The 20,402-nt window shown below is 34.4% G+C and overlaps 1 protein-coding gene across 1 annotated transcript; it reads left to right on the top strand.

Annotated features, from left to right (window-relative positions):
* The first annotated feature begins 5,660 nt into the window (after positions 1-5,660).
* LOC128235767 (uncharacterized) lies at positions 5,661-11,105 on the top strand. The gene is made up of 6 exons (XM_052950564.1): positions 5,661-5,682; positions 7,939-7,945; positions 8,127-8,387; positions 8,768-8,920; positions 9,576-9,814; positions 11,047-11,105. Exons 1-6 carry the CDS (start codon positions 5,661-5,663, stop codon positions 11,103-11,105), a joined length of 741 nt encoding a protein of 246 aa, XP_052806524.1.
* Positions 11,106-20,402: the final 9,297 nt, after the last annotated feature.

The following is a 20,402-nucleotide window of genomic DNA, read 5'->3' as shown; positions in this document are numbered from 1 at the left end:
ACATTGTTAGTGTACTGCTCTATCTTTTGTAAATCAAAAGTACATCATCCAATATGAATAGAGTATTCGTCCATTTGTAGATCAACTTGAAAAAATGTCCAAATGTAAACCATCACAACTCATTGATGTTTCACTTTATTTTTTGTCATGCCAAATAGCCACAGATTGTCTCATCATTATCAATATGAAGATTTTATTTGTTTTCAAATCTTTTGTGAACGCCAGTTTCATGGACTTGATACAATGAGTAAAATCTTTGAAAATAAAAATTGAACATGAACATTTTGTATTTCATGAAATTTTCAGCACATAAAAAAAATCAAAGGACTGAAAGCAATATGACAATGTTACTTGTTTTTAAATCTTGTGTGAACGCCAGTTTCATTGACTTGACACAATGAGTAAAATCTTTGAGAATAAAAATGGAATATGAACATTTTGCATTTCATGAAATTTTCATCTCCTTGAAAAAACATGCAGATCATTAAGGTTTATCTGACAGAAAAATAGAATGAGATACTATTCATTTGTGAAAATTAAGAAATCGTCGCGAATGAATAAATCATTTTTTTCATTAATAAAACGAATTGATGAATATCAAAGCGATTCATGATACTGAGCATTTATCAAACAGTTCACTTTATTATTTGTCAAACCAAATGCTAAGTGTTAAATCGATTCATGACATTTAGCATTTCTCATACATTTCACTCTATTATTTGTCAAACCAAAAGATGAACGTCAAATTATTTGAAGATGCTAAGCAGTTTATCATACATTTCACTCTTATTATGACAAATCGACTCACAAATTTAAGCAAACCAGGTGACGATGTACAAATAATTTAGGGTGACGAGCTTTTTGGTTACCTCGCCCAGCCCAACTGAAAGACTTAAAGTATATCTATAAGTCTTTTAGTTTGGTCGGGCGAGCGAGCCAAAATCTCGTCATCCCAAAATATTTGTACATCGTCACTTTGTGTGCTTAATTTTGAGATTCAAATAAATCGTTCTAAATTCAATGTAAAAAAAAGTTTCATAAGGGGGGTACTCAGCGTGAAAAAACTACATCGCTTAAACGCAAATGCGCTTTGGTAAGTATATAGCTAAAAAACGAATGCGCTATGGTGAAAATCCAAAGTCAAAAATTTTGAAAAAATTGAAAAGTTGTCAAATAAATCATAATTTTAAGCACTGTGTTCGTGTTGTGCTCTATCATTTGTAAATCAAAACTGAGAGAATGGTTAATATGTTTTGAGACTAAGTATTTACAACACACTGCAAGTAAATCATCCAATATGAATAGAGTATTCGTCCATTTGTAGATCAACTTGAAAAAATGTCCAAATGTAAACCATCACAACTCATTGATGTTTCACTTTATTTTTTGTCATGCCAAATAGCCACAGATTGTCTCATAATTATCAATATGAAGATTTTATTTGTTTTCAAATCTTGTGTGAACGCCAGTTTCATGGACTTGACACAATGAGTCAAATCTTTGAAAATAAAAATGGAATATGAACATTTTGCATTTCATGAAATTTTCATCTCATAGAAAAAACATGCAAATTCTTCATAAAAACATCAAATGAATGAAAGCAATATGACGATTTTACTTGTTTTCAAATCTTGTGTGAACGCCAGTTTCATTGACATGAAACAATGAGTAAAATCTTTGAGAATGTAAATTGAATATGAACATTTTGCATTTCATGAAATTTTCATCTCCTGGAAAAAACATGCAGATCATTAAGGTTTATTTGACAGAAAATAGAATGAGATACCATTCATTTGTGAAAATTAAGAAATCGTCGCGAATGAATAAATCATTTTTTCATTTGTCAAACCAAATGCTAAGTGTCAAATCGATTCATGACATTTAGCATTTCTCATACATTTCACTCTATTATTTGTCAAACCAAAAGATGAACGTCAAATTATTTGAAGATGCTAAGCAATTTATCATACATTTCACTCTTATTATTTGTCAAACCAAAAGATGAATGTCAAATTATTTGAAGATGCTAAGCATCTTATCATACATTTTACTCTTTTTATGACAAATCGACTCACAAATTTAAGCAAACCAGGTGACGATGTACAAATAATTTAGGGTGACGAGCTTTTTGGTTACCTCGCCCAGCCCAACTGAAAGACTTAAAGTATATCTATAAGTCTTTTAGTTTGGTCGGGCGAGCGAGCCAAAATCTCGTCATCCCAAAATATTTGTACATCGTCACTTTGTGTGCTTAATTTTGAGATTCAAATAAATCGTTCTAAATTCAATGTAAAAAAAAGTTTCATAAGGGGGGTACTCAGCGTGAAAAAACTACATCGCTTAAACGCAAATGCGCTTTGGTAAGTATATAGCTAAAAAACGAATGCGCTATGGTGAAAATCCAAAGTCAAAAATTTTGAAAAAATTGAAAAGTTGTCAAATAAATCATAATTTTAAGCACTGTGTTCGTGTTGTGCTCTATCATTTGTAAATCAAAACTGAGAGAATGGTTAATATGTTTTGAGACAAAGCATTTACAACACACTGCATACACGATGTACAAACATTTTATTCATAAAAAAGTAAAACACATAATTCACCCAACAACTCCTCAGTCAAAAATGTAGCTTGAGTCCTTTGTAATTGATGTTACTATTGCAACAAAAACCATCCTTGCAGAAGCGGTTGGTCGTGTAGGTTTGTAGTCCATATTTTGATTGAAATAAAACACATAATTGGTGTTTCGAAGTATCAATGTAGCAATCTCGGTAAGTCCATGTATCATTTGCAATATCTTTTATAACTGTGTTCAATTCAGCACACTTTAGAAGTCTGTTTGATTGATCAGATCTATACAAATTATCTCTCTGAGATTTTATCGCAAGAAGTGCTTGTTCATGAATGTCCTGTATTCGTCGATCTAAAAAGTGTACCATATTTGTAGGGTAGAGTTCACTTCCAAACCGCTGCAGTAAATGTTGGGCAATTTTCAATCTTGAGAAGACGCTGAATTTTGTAAGGAAGTCGAGTTTGATTACCGAATAATAGGCTGTGGCTGCCATGTCAGCTGTACATCTATCGGAAAAAAATATCTTGTTTGCGTATCCCTTATGTAAATGATCCCGCTCACTAACATATTCCTCAGCTAGGAGAAAATCTGAATCGTATCCATCGTTATGAAATTTGATTCTGACAATTTTCTGTGTCAACGCACTGTCAAGCGTAATTTCGATGGATTTCACATGTGTTGGTGTAAATTCTATGGGTACAAAGTGTTCCTGGCGCATTTCAACCAGAAATTCATATCGCATATCACCGTGTTCGTTTACGATATTGGCAATCTCAGAAGATTGAATTTCCTTAGGTAAGGTATAATCGCTAAATATGTGATATACCATATCTTCGATAGGAATGTGTCGTTCTTGATTAAAGTGTCTGGCTAACATAATGTCAATAAAAGTAACGATACAAAGTAATTCTGCAAGCATTTATTTTTTCAAAAATAATACAATAATCTTATCGGAATAGTAGCTCTGGGCAAGTTAATTCAATTGCCATAGCAAGAATGTCTACAGTTGATTTTCCGTCTAAGGATTCATCAAATAAGTCTAACCACCATTTGTTGTCATCATCCCGGTTACCACAATATTGTGTGTCATTGTCGTTTAAGTCATTTTCGGAATGTTCCACGCACTCCTTCTTTATGTGTGTGTGGTTCGCAGTATCCGACGAATACTCTGCTAACATCTGAATTACCGATTGTTCAAGAGGAATTTCTGTGTTTAGCGAGGTAGCGTTATTTAGCCATTTCTTCTCCTGGGTACCACAATCTTGTATGTCATTGTCATTTGAGTCATTTTCGCAATGTTCCACGCACTCCTTCTTTATGTTTGTTTTAGTCGCAGAATTCGACGAATCTTCTGCTAACATCTCAATCACCGATTGTTCAACAGGAATTTCTGTTTCTAGCGTGATAGCATTTTTTCGCCATCTCTTTGGTAGTTTGGATTGATCTCGTGGCGCTTCCACATGCTTTCGTTTTCTGTTGGGTTTAGCATTCGATAATATTCCTTTGCCGTCATTTATAAGTTGCGTTTCCAGAGTAAGCGCATCTTGGAACTGTGCAAACATTGGGTGTAGTGCAAACAAACACTCAAGTGCTTGGCAAAGGTTTGAGTGAAGACATCCAAACAAAGGCTTCACAACCATGCCACTATTTTCTATAACCTGAAGGCGAATTCCTATCCGACTTAGTATTCCACTAGTTTGAATCTTCCTGAATGCATATGTTAGCTCTTTCTGTGTGCATACAAGATGAAAATTTTTACTGGGTAAAATGTTTTTTCGATGCATAACATCTATGATGTCCGATTCTGTACAGTTCAGTGTCCTTATCAGAGCGACGAAATATGTGTTTAGGCGAAGTCTGATCTGAGTTCTCTCCAGAGATTGGTTGTTTGATTTAACTCCATAAATCCTACTGTAGTCTTCAAGGGCTGCGAACTCGGTTACTGGTATGATGCAAATTGGAATGCTCGTTCGCACCTCTTTGTCTACCCTTCTGCTCAGATTTGTATTTTCCAGAGTGTCTGTGAGTTTGCTGAAATCCATTGGAGAAAGCTTCTTCAAAATGTTGAAATACGACCAGTCACTTTGTTCGTTCTTGAATATTTCATCTATGTATTTTTCAAAGGCTTCCAAGGTAGGTTCTGTCAAAAAGAGATGCTGGGCTGTTGGGATGTAGTCCAAAAAATCATATGGACTGTTCGTTATCGACGTGAATCGAAAACCTTCGATATCGGTGAAAGGACATGTTACATTGAACATGTTTTTTCGTTGATGGCCAGCCCCTTCAAAGTTTCTTTTCTTTCGTATAAATGTTTCACACAAAGCATGTAGGTCTGGGTTGACAAGTTGAAAAGTCATCGTGAAATGAACAAAAATAATGAATGTGTCGCCCTTATATACTCAAAAATGCATGCGCGCGCACCAATCAAATGTTATACATATAGTCGTACAAACAAATCAACCATTAAAATGATGTCATTTGCTACACATACTTCAATCGTCACGCTTGACAACAAAACCAAACAATCTTTAATTGACGAAATTGATTATCTTAATTTAGGTAAAAGCATATCAGCTAAAAAATGGATCTGTGTTTTATGTAAGAAAAGTGAAGTCAACGTATTCTGTAAGAAATGTCGTTATAGATTCGCCTGCCGATATTGTTTTTTAAATTCTATGTTGAAGGGTGAGACATTTACTTGTAACACATGTAAGGATCCATCAGGGCTTTTTATAATGTAACACGGAATGATTCTGAACGGTTTCGCGCTGTCGTCCTAAGGGCGAAATCGCGAAAACACGATACCTTGACGCGAAAACACGATGCGATAAAGCGAAAACACGATAAGAGATCGCGAAAACACGATGCGAAAAATATCGCGTTATCGCGCTATTAATATCGTGTTTTCGCTTTTTCGCCTTCACAGTCAGTAGGGCGAAAACGAGAAAACGCGATATCAATGGCGCGAAAATGCGATATTTTTGGCATTTTTGCCCTCTCAACCGCGAAGGCGAAAGCGCGAAAACACGATGTTTTTATATCGCACTTTTGTCTTCCGGTTGGACATGCGTAAACCACAACAACAAGAGAGATGGCGTCTGAAGACGAGACACGTTAGTGTGATATTTATGTATACTTTGTTTGATCCATTGGCAAATTAATGGATTAAGCTGTTAAATTGTGCTTAGTATTAAGGTATTAAGTATTAAGGTAGATCATAATAGTTTGAGATGAACCCGAACGCCAAGCAGGAAAATCAAATATTCATTATGCTTAGGAAAACCGATTTCGAAAGTGAAAGTAGAACTGTCATTGACAGTGTCAAACACAAAAGAAATTGCTCTTTTTTTGCACGACGCTATTATTATTGCGGTTGATCACTCGGACTACCCGGCTACGTATATTGCACATGTAGTAGAAGCTTTATGCAGTAAATATTTTGTTTGGACGCATTTTATTTGTTTACACGTGACTTGACCTAGTTTGAGTACATGCATGTCAGATCTGTACAAAGTCTCAAACTTCCGTTCAGTTTGTTGTCAATATTTTTCTTCAAATTGTGATCATGTGTAATACTTATCTAGGTAGTTTGCTTCAGATGTGTGTAATTAGTTATTTTGCAGTGCTGTTGTCCTCGAGGGGGTAGGGGCGGGGGGGGGGCTGCTCTATATGACATCACCGAATCTGTATAAATCTGTGATGACATAACGAACTTGCGTCTGGAAAGACCCTGTTTTTCAATGCTGCCAATATTTGAATAGGTTGTATTTTCACTGTGAAAATATAAAAAAATCGGTCACTTTTCCCATTTAAAATACATGTATATAAATGGGATGCATTGTCACGGAAAATATATGAATGGGGTCTATTTTCAGGCTTCAAATATATGAAAGGATCTTGTTGCAAAGAAATGATATGTAAATTAGGACTGGAGTTTGTTTTCTGTTTCACTTTGTAAACAATCAGGGGTTGAAATAAACTTATTTTGCAACTAGTGAAAATTGCAAGTGGTAAGTTTTCCAAGTAGCAAAATAGTATTTTAACTAGAAATTTTAAATTTTCACATTGAATTCAAAGTTGTTTGCAGCACTTTTGCATGATTTTACATTTCAAGAACAATGAAAACCAACATTGTTAAAATAAAGTGATGTCTTGATTCGTCTGTACGTAAAAGATCAGTGTCAATTCCGTCGAATTTTGTACTAGCAAAATATTGCTTGTTGCAGCATTTTCAACTGGCAATTTTCAAAATCAACTAGCAAATTGCCAGTAAACATTCTTTATTTCAACCCCTGACAGGGTTTTTTCTTACTTTGAGGGGTAGGGGCCCCGACTGTTCATTTTAGGAAAAAAAGTGTGAAATTAGACATATTTTGGAACAAAGTTTAGAGCTAGAGAACAGAAGCCTAAGGTAAAAGTCAGTTTTAAGGGAAAAGAGCATGATTTTAAAGAAATATTCTGAGGGGAAATATAAAGAAAAAAGCTCTGCCTGACAATATCTGAATAGGACGTGTTTCCTATGTCTTTGTAACAAATATGTGAAGGGATATGTTTTCCAAAGAAAGATGTATGAATGGGGTGCTTTTTGAAAAATCCTGACGCACGTCCATATCGAAGTACTTCAAAGTGTCCCCTCCCCTGATCAGTTCTCACGGCAGTAAGATCATATTCTCTTTTGACCAAGATGTGCAGTGTATGTTTGAAAAGACAGTTTGCTAGGCTGGAACCATTGTTCGTAGAGCTCTTTTATCTCTTGTAGAACTGAAGACAATTTTGGAATTACTTACCGAAATTGGACTTGGGCCATATGCACAGATCTTCCAAGAAAACGTGGTAAGGCCATCATTGAAAACTGTTTGTTTGTACAACCCGACCCAAGATTTGAAGAGTGGGTCGGAGGGTTAGGATCTTTTGCACCTTAAAGGCCTCGTACGACCTATTTTTTTTCTTACTATTTATTTTAGTTAAGGTATTCATTGTATTGCCGTATGGTTATTGTGTGAGAGAGAGTTGAATGAAAGCTCATGCATGCTCACCACTATTTCTCGTGCATGCACTTTAACCCTTTTTCTATGCAGTCCAACTTCCCGCCTTACACCCATTGTCTCGGCGCAGAACATATTAGGTATTCATAGTGAGAGGTTGGTCTCCCGACCACCTCTTTAATACAAGTTTGGTACCTTACCATTATTCCAATATATAATGGTATATTGACGATTCTGGTAAGACTTATTCTATGATAATGTAATTTCTTTCTCGGAATCGTGTACTGTGATATTTCATATTTTTACCTTCGTATATTTGAAATGATTGATGTTGGTTAGAATGTTGTATTATTTTGTCTTATGATTGTATTTGTATTGTTCCAGGCTTCATGTATACGTCCGTCTCTGTGTAATACAACTATCAAAACTATACAAGACTTCATATTTGATATAACCCCCGGTTACATGACATATCCTGTTAAAATATGAAAAATGCTTTGTGTTGAATAATTCCGTTTACTCTTGAACAGATAAACAGATAATTGTAATAAATGGTTGATCTATTATTTCAGACTTGCCATGCAGGAACTCCATTCATCTGATCTGTTTGATGGTCCTGAAGGTTGTCGGTATTTCACACACAACGTTGAGTGCCTCCATAATAACCATTACTTCTTAGCTGGACAATTGTTGGCAATGTCTATTGCCTACGACGGCCCCAGCAGTCTTCGTCTGAATGAGCAGTTGTACTTCATGACGGACACCAGTAGTCCAGCCTTTGAAGATGACACTTGGAGAGTCCTACCGATTGATGCTCGAAGTATATTCAAGAAGTAAAGGTCGAATTTGTATTAGTTACTCCGACGTTAAGGCGCTTCCATCCTACAAACTAACAGTGTTTATCAATAGCCTATTGTGTAAGGATGTTCTCTATGAAATGTATAGTAATTAAATTTTAAAAAGGGAGATCCTTCGAAAGCACCGAAGTCAAAACAAACAGCGAAAGTTGCAGTTTGATTTAGTCAAAATGATAAATGTATAATGGCTTTCAGGATTAACTTGCATTCCGGTAAATAAATACAAAATACAATAATGCATTTTTATTTTCATTAATGCATTTTTGATACAGAAATATATACATTACAACGCACTACCCTTTTTACTTGCACAAAAATACTATAGAGAATGTTAAATCAGTTATTGCTTCTTCTAGCTCCGAGGTATCATCACGGAATGCAATAGAGAGATTTCTCAGCAACCATGGGGACAGCCTCGTTGAAAACGGCATTGTTAACATATACCGTTTGACCCTGCAAAATAAAGAGGAATATGCAGTGTTGATACAAAAACAGTTTCTTTTTTACAGGTAAAACCACTCGATGTCCTCCTTAATGTTACAAGGGACGTTCATTTAATTTTGACTCTAGTGCATTTATATACTCAGTACCAATACTAAACAAGACGAAACTTTTCCACGTTAAGGAACGATCAATTATTTACTTTGTTAGATTCTGACCAGTTGTTGCGAAGATATTATCATTTGAATCGGACACATTTGCATGTACTGGATGAAATTGTCGCCATTTGGCTTTGGCAAAGACACAGTCTCAGAACGGTCTTGGTACAAAATGCAAAATATTTAAATTCTAGTGAAAGCTGCAAATCAACATGAGTTATAAACGGAAAGTCATTGTTTTAATTACAAGCAGAAAGGTTACGGTAAGCGAGATATCGCACGTCAAACATGACGATTAGTACGACGTCAGCGGAAGTTAACATGCCGCTCTAGCGCACTGACATCTTTCTTTCAAAATATTGGGACAACATTTTGTTCAGAAGTATCACAAATACAGATTCGATGGAAGTAGTGAGTCTTTAAATGATTGATTGCTGACATCCATACTTGTAAATGTGAATATCATGTATACAAAACGGAAGTTTTGTACAATCTGTAGATATCAAAATCTGACGATGGACACAGGGGCAAAGTTGGTGAAGTTACAATACTTCGTGTTTTTCAGGACGTCTGCCGAAATCCAACAGTTCACAAGAGGAATGGACTCCCTTGGGACACTCTGGCAAACAGTGAAAGAAAATGCAGCTAAGTTTAAACCACTGCTATGCACTGCTCCTCAGGCACTGGACAAAGCTCAGTTTGAAAGGTTGTGCGTCTATGATAGGTCACCTGAGGGCTCGAACAATAGGATTGCCGAAGAACAATTAATATACTCATGGGAGATGTTCCTTCAGGACATCGAAGGTAGGACTCATTAGCCCTTTAGTCAGAGAATGCTTACACCAGACAAAGTCAGACAGACAGAGGTGTCGTTCATATCTCAATAATAGAGAGGTTGAGATTAAAGACGTGTACGCATACTTGTACGTGTAGCACAATATTCCAAGAACTGCGGATTTGTTGCGGAAAGTGAATATATTTCCTTAAACTTGTGATTCATATAAACAATTTTTCACTTGATTTTTTATTTTGTCAAGCGCTCTGGCCGTAAAATGCATTTTAATTGTTTTCCATCCGTCCAGAGTTCTTTCTCATACACTGTAAAGAAAGAAAAAAAATCAAATTCATAAGTACTATACGTTAATATCGATTTTACACGTCGCTTATTTACAAAACTGAGTTAGATACGTGTGGATTTTGTGGGGTACCTTTCGAATGAAAAGCATTGCTAGAAAACTAGGTACGTGTGGGCGGTATTTGATCTATAAGCTTACTGGAGAATCAACGATAGAGAACCGAAGGAAGTTTGAGTTATTTTAGGCAACTGCGTTTGTGTTTATGACTATAAATACACGTACGTGTACACGTCTTAAATCTCAACCTCTCTATTAATTGAATTTTACCTTGTAGGTAAAAGTAGAGTAAACTTCTGTCATACGAGGATTGTTGGGAGAATAATGACAATTGTTCTGGCGTTTGATTAAAAATAGTCACAAGTAACAACAAAAAAACCAATTTACCAGCATAGTCTACTAAAAATCACTGAAAGTTTCATTGGAATCCGTTGAAAAGTAAATTTACAATTTACGTTTGTTTACAACTTATTCGTATACACCGGACATATTTCGGGTGAAAATCGTTGACACTACTAGCATTGGGGTGACTATAAGATGGCTGTAAATGAATTAATTAACAATATCTTTATGGCTGGTCTCATACATTTCCAGCAAAGTTGCCCAAAATACACGGTCCACTGCATTTTGTTATAAGTTTGCTGAATTTGCTTGTTACATTATAACATTGCGTATAGTTGTTAGCCGTCACGAAACATCGTATAAATGTTAACATTTAATAATGTTACATTTTTCTTTGGACATTTGATTCATTAAAAATGAGTATGTTCATATCATTTTCTTTTTTCAGACAAATTGGTACCTGCCACATTTGGTGAATTATTGTTTTTCATCACATGATCAGACATTATACCATACCTAGGATTTCAAAAAACAAATGAAATAAAGTTCTTCACCGAACAGGGACGCTCGCCAAATGTGTCGACCTGCAGTTTGGAGCTGTGGATTCCAAGAGGCATTGAGGATCCAGAGAAACTAAGAGAAATCATGATTCGTTGTCTTAAGGAATCATGTGGCTTTCTGAAGCGTTTTCTTTGCATGTCAGATTTATACAGTTAGATGAAAGATTATTTGCCTTATTCAAGTGGACTTGGTTTGTTACACTGGAATAGTGTATTCAGATATACGTGGTACAAGATTACTGGTGACATTAGTTCAGCATGGTCAAGCTGTATTGTATGGGATATATATATCAAATATGTGTATTGGATGGTATATATGCATTTTTGGTAAACATGTATATGTATTGTATGGTTTACATGTACTGTATGACTACCATTTCTTTACATGATGCATTTGTACATTTGGAAGTGGTAAATTTGTTTGTTACAAGATAGAAGAACATGTTTTGGATATTACAAGTGATTTTGCTTTGTTCATTGCATCGAAAAGATATGTTTATATGTTGAATTTGTTTAATCTCATGACATCTATTCTTTATGGCATTTTACAAAGAATTTCAGTGTTCTGGTTGAAGGACAAAAGTCAATACTGCCACGTGTTAGTTATGTATGTTTTGAAATCGTCTTGTTGAGATATGGTTGAAATCTAAATTCTGACATATTTTTGTAAAACCAAGCCCTACTGGACATGTCTAATCTACTTTGCCAATCTTGAATAAAAGTATCTTTTAACCTTTGTTTAACAAGACACAAACATATCTTAACATTTCCAATTTCTTGATAAAACCAGGCATCATATAAGCCTAACTACAAAGTAGGTCTTTTGTGAGTGAACACCAATTTGGTTTGTTGGGATGCTCAGTTCCATATCTGTTTTCAGCATGTTAAAAACATTTTTATAATATTTACTTTCATTGTCTTAAAGCTAAGCCTCCCTAACTCTCCATAAATGAAGTCATTTTGTGTCGTCTTTTTTACACCGAGAAGACGTTTACAGAATTGTAAATGAACTCGTTCAACATGATTGCATTGAGCAAATCCCCAAACTTCCCAGCATAATTTAAAATAGGCGCAACAAGTTTGTCAAATAAATCAAGTCTATGTTTAACTGATACGCTAGTAAATTTATAAAGATATTTGTTCATTTGTAATATCGCTTTAAGTGCTTGACCAGCTAATGTTGTTTGAGCATCAGAAAACGATCCTCCATTGCTAAACACAATGCCAAGGTACGGAAACTTGTTTGTAATTTCTATTTCAACATTGTTGTTATAAAACTTCATATCCCCCCTTAATCGTCCACCCTTATGAAATATCATAATTTTAGTTTTATTAGTATTTACTACGAGTTTCCATCTATTACAATATTCAAACAAAGCATTTTAGCTTAACTGTAGTTCATTTTCAGAATTTGCAATTAACACTATATCATCAGCATATAAAATCAGAAATATGTTAGACATATATGCCATCTAGGCCTTTGTGTATAAAAACATCTTCTTAATCATTTAAAAACATAGAAAATAGGAAGGGCGACAAACTTTCGCCTTGCCGTACACCTAACCTACAGTCAAAGCCTTCTCCTAGTAAATTATTATGTTTAACTTTCGATTTGACATTATCATACATTGATTTAACTATATTTAATATCTTACACTCATTCTCAGGAAAATTGGGATATTGGCAAGAAAAAATGTGAAAATATAAGTTCTCCAAAACTTATATATTTTATTGAAATCTGACAGAAAAATCATTGAAATATAAGTTTGCAAATTATCTTGAACTTGAAATAAACATTAAAGTTGTGGTGAGCGCTGAAAGAAACAGTACAGTTTTTGCTATTTTTCAATTTGAAATGTACGATACCTCATCCTTACCATAAACAACCATCAAGTAAAACTGTTTTCAATGGTTTAATAAAATATAATCTATCTCGAAGTAAACACATGATATCTCAAAATCTTAGTATGAAGAGTCTTACATGTTTTTCATTTCATATGCATATTTTTTAATTGTGAAATCAAATTACATAATGCATAAGTAGATTGGAATACACTGTCCATAGGATCACTAGGTTAGACTTTTAATATTGCTGAGCCATTCCTGATTTAAAATATCTGTTCTTGGGTTTATCTGTAAGATGAATGTAGTAATATTCTAGTAATGTCTGATGACATGTTAATATACTAAAATTGGTACGAAGCTTTCAAATAATTGCAAACATGTAATTTGTATCGAACATTACATACCGGGGTAGGCTTTGATTAAAGATATGTGAAAACAAATACTCTGGAATTTAGAATTAAAACTTTGTCCCCATAAGTTTACTTTTAACATTATTTTGTTTTAAGATACTTTGCCAGTAATTCATTATTGATAAGAAAGATGGCAACTTATTTTATCAAAATCTTTGGACCTAACAGCAATAAAACTGTTAATATGCATTAATCATCTGTTTCTGAGCTTCTGAGCTTAATGCCAATAAGAAAGGGTGACCAATTTTAAACAAATACACCATATCTTAACCATTAAAACATAAAAGTTATCTATTGGTGCATTGTAAAATCATAACTTGCAAAATTGAACATGTAGCGAACATTACATTTTTAAACATACAGGTGACAACTTGTGTGTGTTTTTGCAAGTATTTAAATCGTATCCGAATAATAAAAATATTAATACAAGCTTTAACATCATTAAGGACAAAAATTTACATTTTTATTGATAGAAATGCTATGTTAACTTAATATTAAACAAAGACTGTCTCGAACATTACATACTGCATATCAAATTGATTTTTTTATAAAATTTTGGGAAAATGGACAGTTTTTCGCAAGGGGAACAGCCTTTAGAAGGCAGTAAATTGCACCAAAAAGTCATTATATCTTTTATTAGCCGCAACTCCTCAGATGAGTTTCCGAGTTTGCTTGCATTCTCTGAAAGCTGTGTCCGGAACAAATCACGTTTACAAAGGTAGATTTCTCTATCGCCCATGTGAAGAAGTCAGACGCATTCTGAATCATGTCCATGACAGTATTATTGCAGAGGGCAGACCTACATTGATATTGACCCAATATCTGGCCGGCTAGTATCATGTGCAGACCACCTATTGTTTCTTTTCTCTTTTCACGGATCTGATCAGCGACAACCTTTCCAAACACTAATTATTTTCTTACTTTATTTTTCTGTACCTCTATGAGTCTTTCACCAAAGCTTCTGTTTTGCTTCTTGGTGTGTTTGGAGAGCTTTGGAGTCTCTAATTCACCCTTTGTCGCCATCTTTGTTTTGTTTTCAGGTTTCTAGCTAAGTTAATATTGGCATGCTTCAGTTCCAAAACCATCTCATTGGCATGTTTAAGATCGTTAGCAGGCCTTTATTCTTGGTCATGCTGATCTTCTCGGAAATTGCATTGTCACTACCAAATTGTTGTTGCTTTCGTTTGGTACATTAACACTTTCATAACCACTTGTGTCCATCGATTCATTTTGAACGTTTATATTGTTTCTTGTATTTCTTTCGTTCACGGCATCTTTTACAACCTCTCGACAATTTCGCCGCCTTTCAGCTTTTTCAAATTCACTTTGTTGTTTTGTTGGCACATAGGTTCTTTGTCTTCTTACTCGTTCCTACGTAGGTCAGATTAATTGTCCTTCTCTTTTAATCATTTTCGGTAATATCTTCAAATTTCTGATCTTGATTATACCATTGTATTCTGTGAATAAACAAGTTAAAATGGGGTTTAACATTATGTAATGTTCGCTACATCTATATGTAAGGTTCGAGACCAAGATAATTAGCATTGTATCATATATGTAGCATCATAGGTTTGTTAAAATTATATTCAAATGAAGTCTGATGAGTGAACTAGTAAAATACATCAGTTCCAGAGTATTTAAGTACATGTATCACCAGAAGATGACATGATAAATAGTGTAAGTATGTGTCTCCTTAACTTTACTTCTCGTTAGGTTTCTAATTCACATAACCGACGTATAATTATTTATGATGTTTTAAGTAATTTTAATGTAAGAGAACAGTATTAAATAAATAAGTGAACAGTTTTCGTCATTTGGAACCACTTGTGATAAATAAAAACAATTGTACAAGATACATTCCAAACTGTGTAATGTTCGCTACCATTGGTAGCGTACATTACAAAACATGATAATCATACATGTTTATTTATTTTTACAACTGTAGATATCTTAAAACGTTGTACACTATTACTGCTTTCAAGAAAGTATGCACTTTAAAATACATGTATCTCATCAACTTCATAACTTGTATGTTAAAATACAAGTAAAAAGTACTTACCAAATGTATGTTTTTGTTTTCGGCAAAACTGTAACAACTGTTCTAATATAGCCGAAATATATGATGATGTAAATTTATATTCGGAAATTACGTAGATTAAAGCGAGAATATTGCAAATATTGGTGGTGTTATAAAAATGGTATTGAACATTACAGTCTCGTACATTACACATCAGTGAATTTTGTTCAATATTAAAATGTGTACGATTAGAGAATCTTCGCCGCGTGATTGTTCTAATGTCTATTATTATTACTATGTGATAATTCAACAATTATTGCAAACAGATTAGGAGAAAAGAACTAAACTGACGTAGCGAACATTACATTTTTGTTCACATAAAAATAGGTTGTACGTTTGGATGCATATTTTTCACATACATGATAGTTTAGTATATAAATACCCACTAAATCGTATAAGAGTGTCATTCTAGACTTGATCTTAACAATGATTGTACAGGCGACATCACATCGTCATTAATAAGTGTTATTGTGCCAGAATCGCGGAGATTACAGCAATATACCAAACTCAGATGACAACGGTTTTTCACATATTTTTAAGCGTAAATGGCAATTATCGTGTATAAAAGTCACAAAATTAAATATACATGAATTAGTTTTATAAACATATGTACAATATAGCATCAGATGCAACAGGTTTTTAATGAACATTTGTTCAAAGTTGAAGAAGTTAAAAAGCGACAGTCTCGAACATTACAAAATGCGGGTAAAGTCCGCATGTACCAACGTTGACAATGCAACTCTTCCTAATATTATGGTGTTAACTTTTTGTGGTAGTTAGTACTACACATTCACCATAATAGTTTTGGATCATAAACACAATATACAGAATTGATACTGGGCGACATCAATATCCCAATTCTCCTGAGAATGAGTGCTTACCTCTAATTCCAAGTTTAATCAGTTTGTACCAAAGATTATCTCTTACAATATAATCAAAAGCTTTTGTGTAGTCTATAAAAGCACAATATATACGTTCACCTTGGTTTAACATATGATTAATAATACCATATAATACAAAAATGTTGTCAGCAGTTCCCATATTTGACCTGAAACCTGCCTGTGCTTCGATATACACATTGTATAGTTCTGCCCAATCAGTCAACATATTATTTAATATCCGCGTAAATAATTAACCAATTGTGCTCAACAATGTTATCCCTCGATAATTATTTTCATCATTAACATTTCCTTTTTTATGGATTAAATGGTATAATAAAACCCTCAGACCATGTCTTTGGAAAATATCCAATATCAAACAACTTATTAAAAAGTGTAAGTAGATGCGGTAACAATACAGACTTTCAATGAATGAAAAAATCATTTATATACATATCTGGTCCACTACTTTTATTTGTGTTTAATTGTGAAGTAGCCTTTATCAAACAATTAGAGGTTATCGGTGTATTTAATTCATTGAACATAACATCGAATTTATTCTTCTAATATCTATCTATGAAATCAACAACATCCTCATCGACAGAGAAAAAAGGGTCATTAGGGTTATTTACCGTTTTAAAATACCGTTCAAACGTGTCTAATGATATATTGGTGGCTTTTATATTAGCACAGCCTTTTAACATATTCCAATATAACTTTGCATTTTTAAACCGCGATTCATTTAACTTTTTTGTTTGCAATTTATCATAAGAAAGCTTATTTCTACGAATGCACATTTTATATCGAGATCTTGCATTTACCATATTTAATCTATTTTCTTCGGAGTTGTAATGTCTAAAAGTATTTAATGTGCTATAAAATAGTCTCCTATTCTCATAGCAATCTTCATTGAACCAAGGCTGGTCATTGCTAGAGCTATATTCAAAACGATTTGTGTCCGACTGAGTAAAACATATACGCATAAATGGTTGTGCCGAATTATGAATAATAGCAGAAAACTCAGAAATACAAGAGTCCAAATCTTGGGCTGTTGTAGCATTTTTTATCCTAGTATTACAAGATTGTAAATCATCAAATGTATCTTGGCATGATAAATTTTGCATAAAAACATCTTTTTTACTACTATCCCACACGTATTTACCTTTAACGCTAATACGACTACTCTCATTACACGTTACATCTGCTGTATGTTTACTAAAAGACAATGCAAAATTAACAGCACAGTGGTCTGATAATACGTTTGGTGAATCAACAACAAAACTAGAAACATGCTCAAATAAATTGTGTGTAGTTAAACATAATCTACAACAACACTTGACCCTCGACAACCAACATGTGTATAATTGCCCACTTTATCAAAACGACCATTTAAGATACGTAATCCGGTTTGTTTACACAAATCTAATAGCATTAATCCGTAATTATTTATCCTGCCTTTATCCTTCGAACATCACGCAATAGGTACATCAGTTATATAATTATCGGGTAAAAAATCATTTATATGCGTACAATTATCATCTGTAACATAATAAGGGTAATCCAACGTGTGTGCATTCAAGTCTCCACAAAGCACAAAATAAAAGTTTAAATTATTTGATTCAAGATCGGTTATATGTGAAAGTAACCTATCAAAAGTATGTCTTTCAATTAAACTTTGTCTACTACTATTTTCCGGTACAACATACGATAAACAGAAATACAAATCATTATATAACCTCAAGATCGTTCGTTACATAAGTATCACTCAAATAGATAATTATACCACCAGACGATCGTTTACTATTTGGCTTATTTTCTTCCCCATTTAAAACATAGCATTCAAAATTATTAACATGTAAATCAGAAAATTCGTTAGTCCAAGTTTCTGTTAATAGAATAACATCATTTGTCTGAAAAATACTAATTAATTCTGGAATTGTAATTTATTAATAATTTTTAGTTCGTCTACTTATAAGTCCTTGAACATTTAACACCGTACATCTCACCGTGATCTTCTCATTATTGTTCTATGCTGTAACGGTCTGACTCCTTTCCGCCAGATTTCCACCGCTGTCAATATGACCTGCATCACTGTTACTTTTTTGGGCGATGGGGAAAACCGGGCCATTTGCAGTCCGCGTTTTGCTAAGACTTTGTTTCCTAAACGGTTTTGCGGATTGTGACATTTTCTCAGATCTAGCCACGGAGCGAGGTGTGCCACGGGTAGCGACATTGGAAATAGTTTTTAACACTGTCTCGTCAGTGTCTGACGTCTGTAAAACCGGACAGGCGACGGTAGCACCTGTTCTCTGTAAAACCGGCTTTGGCATCACGAACTTAGCCGGTGTGATGATCGACTCTGTAAGGACTTCGGCCTGGTTCGCAGAAGCCGCGATATGGGTTTCCATGGTGACGTGATCAACCTGCTCGGGGTTACCAGCGTTAGAGCTAACATGGATAGCGGACACTGTCGGTGGGTCGAATGTCACCGGGGACATGCTAGGGACGGCATTTGGTAAAGTGTTTGCATCGGCGGAGTTAACACCACTGTTACCACATATAACACCAGGCATGCTATTCGTGCTGTCAGTATTGAGCAACTGCGCTGACCGATTCAAGTGTGTATTGCTGATTTGCCCTAGAGCGTTGAGTGACGTGATCCGATTCGCCCCTACGAGACGATTCCATTCGGGAAGCTCATCACCTACCACCCTTCCGTCATGGATAAGTTTTGCCGGGTAAACGATTTGGACTCGTGATCTTGGGAAATCCCTTCTAAGCTCCTTCATACGCGGCCAAAGGCGACCGCATGCTTCTTGAATTTCACGGGGGAAGTCCATGTCAATTGAAAAGGGGCTCCCTTTAAGAGAACGGACGTTCGCCATAACTAATTCTATAACGCCGTATTCTCTAAAGTTTACTATGATGGGCCTGTGTTGAAAACGTCTATTTGAGTTGGGCCTGCCTAACCTATGAGCCCGATGAACATAAATGTGCCCAGAGTCTATAGACTTATAAGCCAGCGTCTTCATAAAGTCCGTTTGTGAATTAGCCACTTTAATCACTTGGTTCAATTTGTCGTTTACACCCATGATGTTTTGTTGAAATGCACGCATTGAAAGGCTTGAATATTACCTGTTCAGTACGTATGAATCGTAGTTCATCAAACATACACAACAGTTTATTATCCATGTTCCCTTACATAAAGTCATCTCTTGAATGATGTGAAACTTCTTTGTTCGATTCATTATCCCGCGAAGATAAAACCTCAAACCGATTTTTGGCTGTTAAATCCATTTTCTCCAGTTTAAATAACTTATAAATGCAATTTTCTTAAAGCAACTTTAAAGACATTCTAAATGCCTTTTAATCCAGAATATATATCACTTTTAATAAGAGATTAACACCAAAAAATGAACTTTTTCAGCACAGGTAAATAAATCTGACCATACTTGACGCCATCTTTAATCTCGTTATATGGTACATTACTGAACTCCGCTATTGTATAAATCGATCAACCATTTACAGCGACCAACTGGTGTCACATCATTAAATCAACAAGTTTTTTTTTACCCTCGAGTCTAAGGTAATTGACGCTTGATGCGTAGAGGGGATTTCGGTATTATTATAAATTTCCCATAACATAAATCTTGCCTCTATCTATGTAACTGCATATAATGTTTTCAATATCATTAATGCAATTATCAAATGGTGCTATATTGTGGTTCTTACAAGGTACATAAACCTGAAATACAAATACATAATGCCCAACTCTTAAATAAATTTCTATGCCTATAAGATACTTCGAATTAAGGCGAATATTAGGCTTAGGCGAAACAATATCATTAAATCGTTTGTTCCATAAAATTGAGAGTCCTCCTTTACAAACATGTCTCTTACTTACAGTTAATAAATCTGGATCTGCCATTTAAGTATATTTGATAGTTTATTAACGTCTCATCAACACAACATATATCACGTTATAAATATACCTTTAAACATGTATTGCCACTCAGTGAATGAGTAATAAGAGACTATATCTATTTACAAGTAAGAAACCATAAACTATTGCTAATCTTGTTTTAAAACTTATTTTACTCAAACAAACTAAAATACAAAAGACATTAACGTGCGCAATACTTAAGAA

Source organism: Mya arenaria, chromosome 5, assembly GCF_026914265.1.
Source record: "Mya arenaria isolate MELC-2E11 chromosome 5, ASM2691426v1".
NCBI lineage: Eukaryota > Metazoa > Mollusca > Bivalvia > Myida > Myidae > Mya > Mya arenaria.
This window is presented reverse-complemented; position numbering and strand designations above follow the sequence as displayed.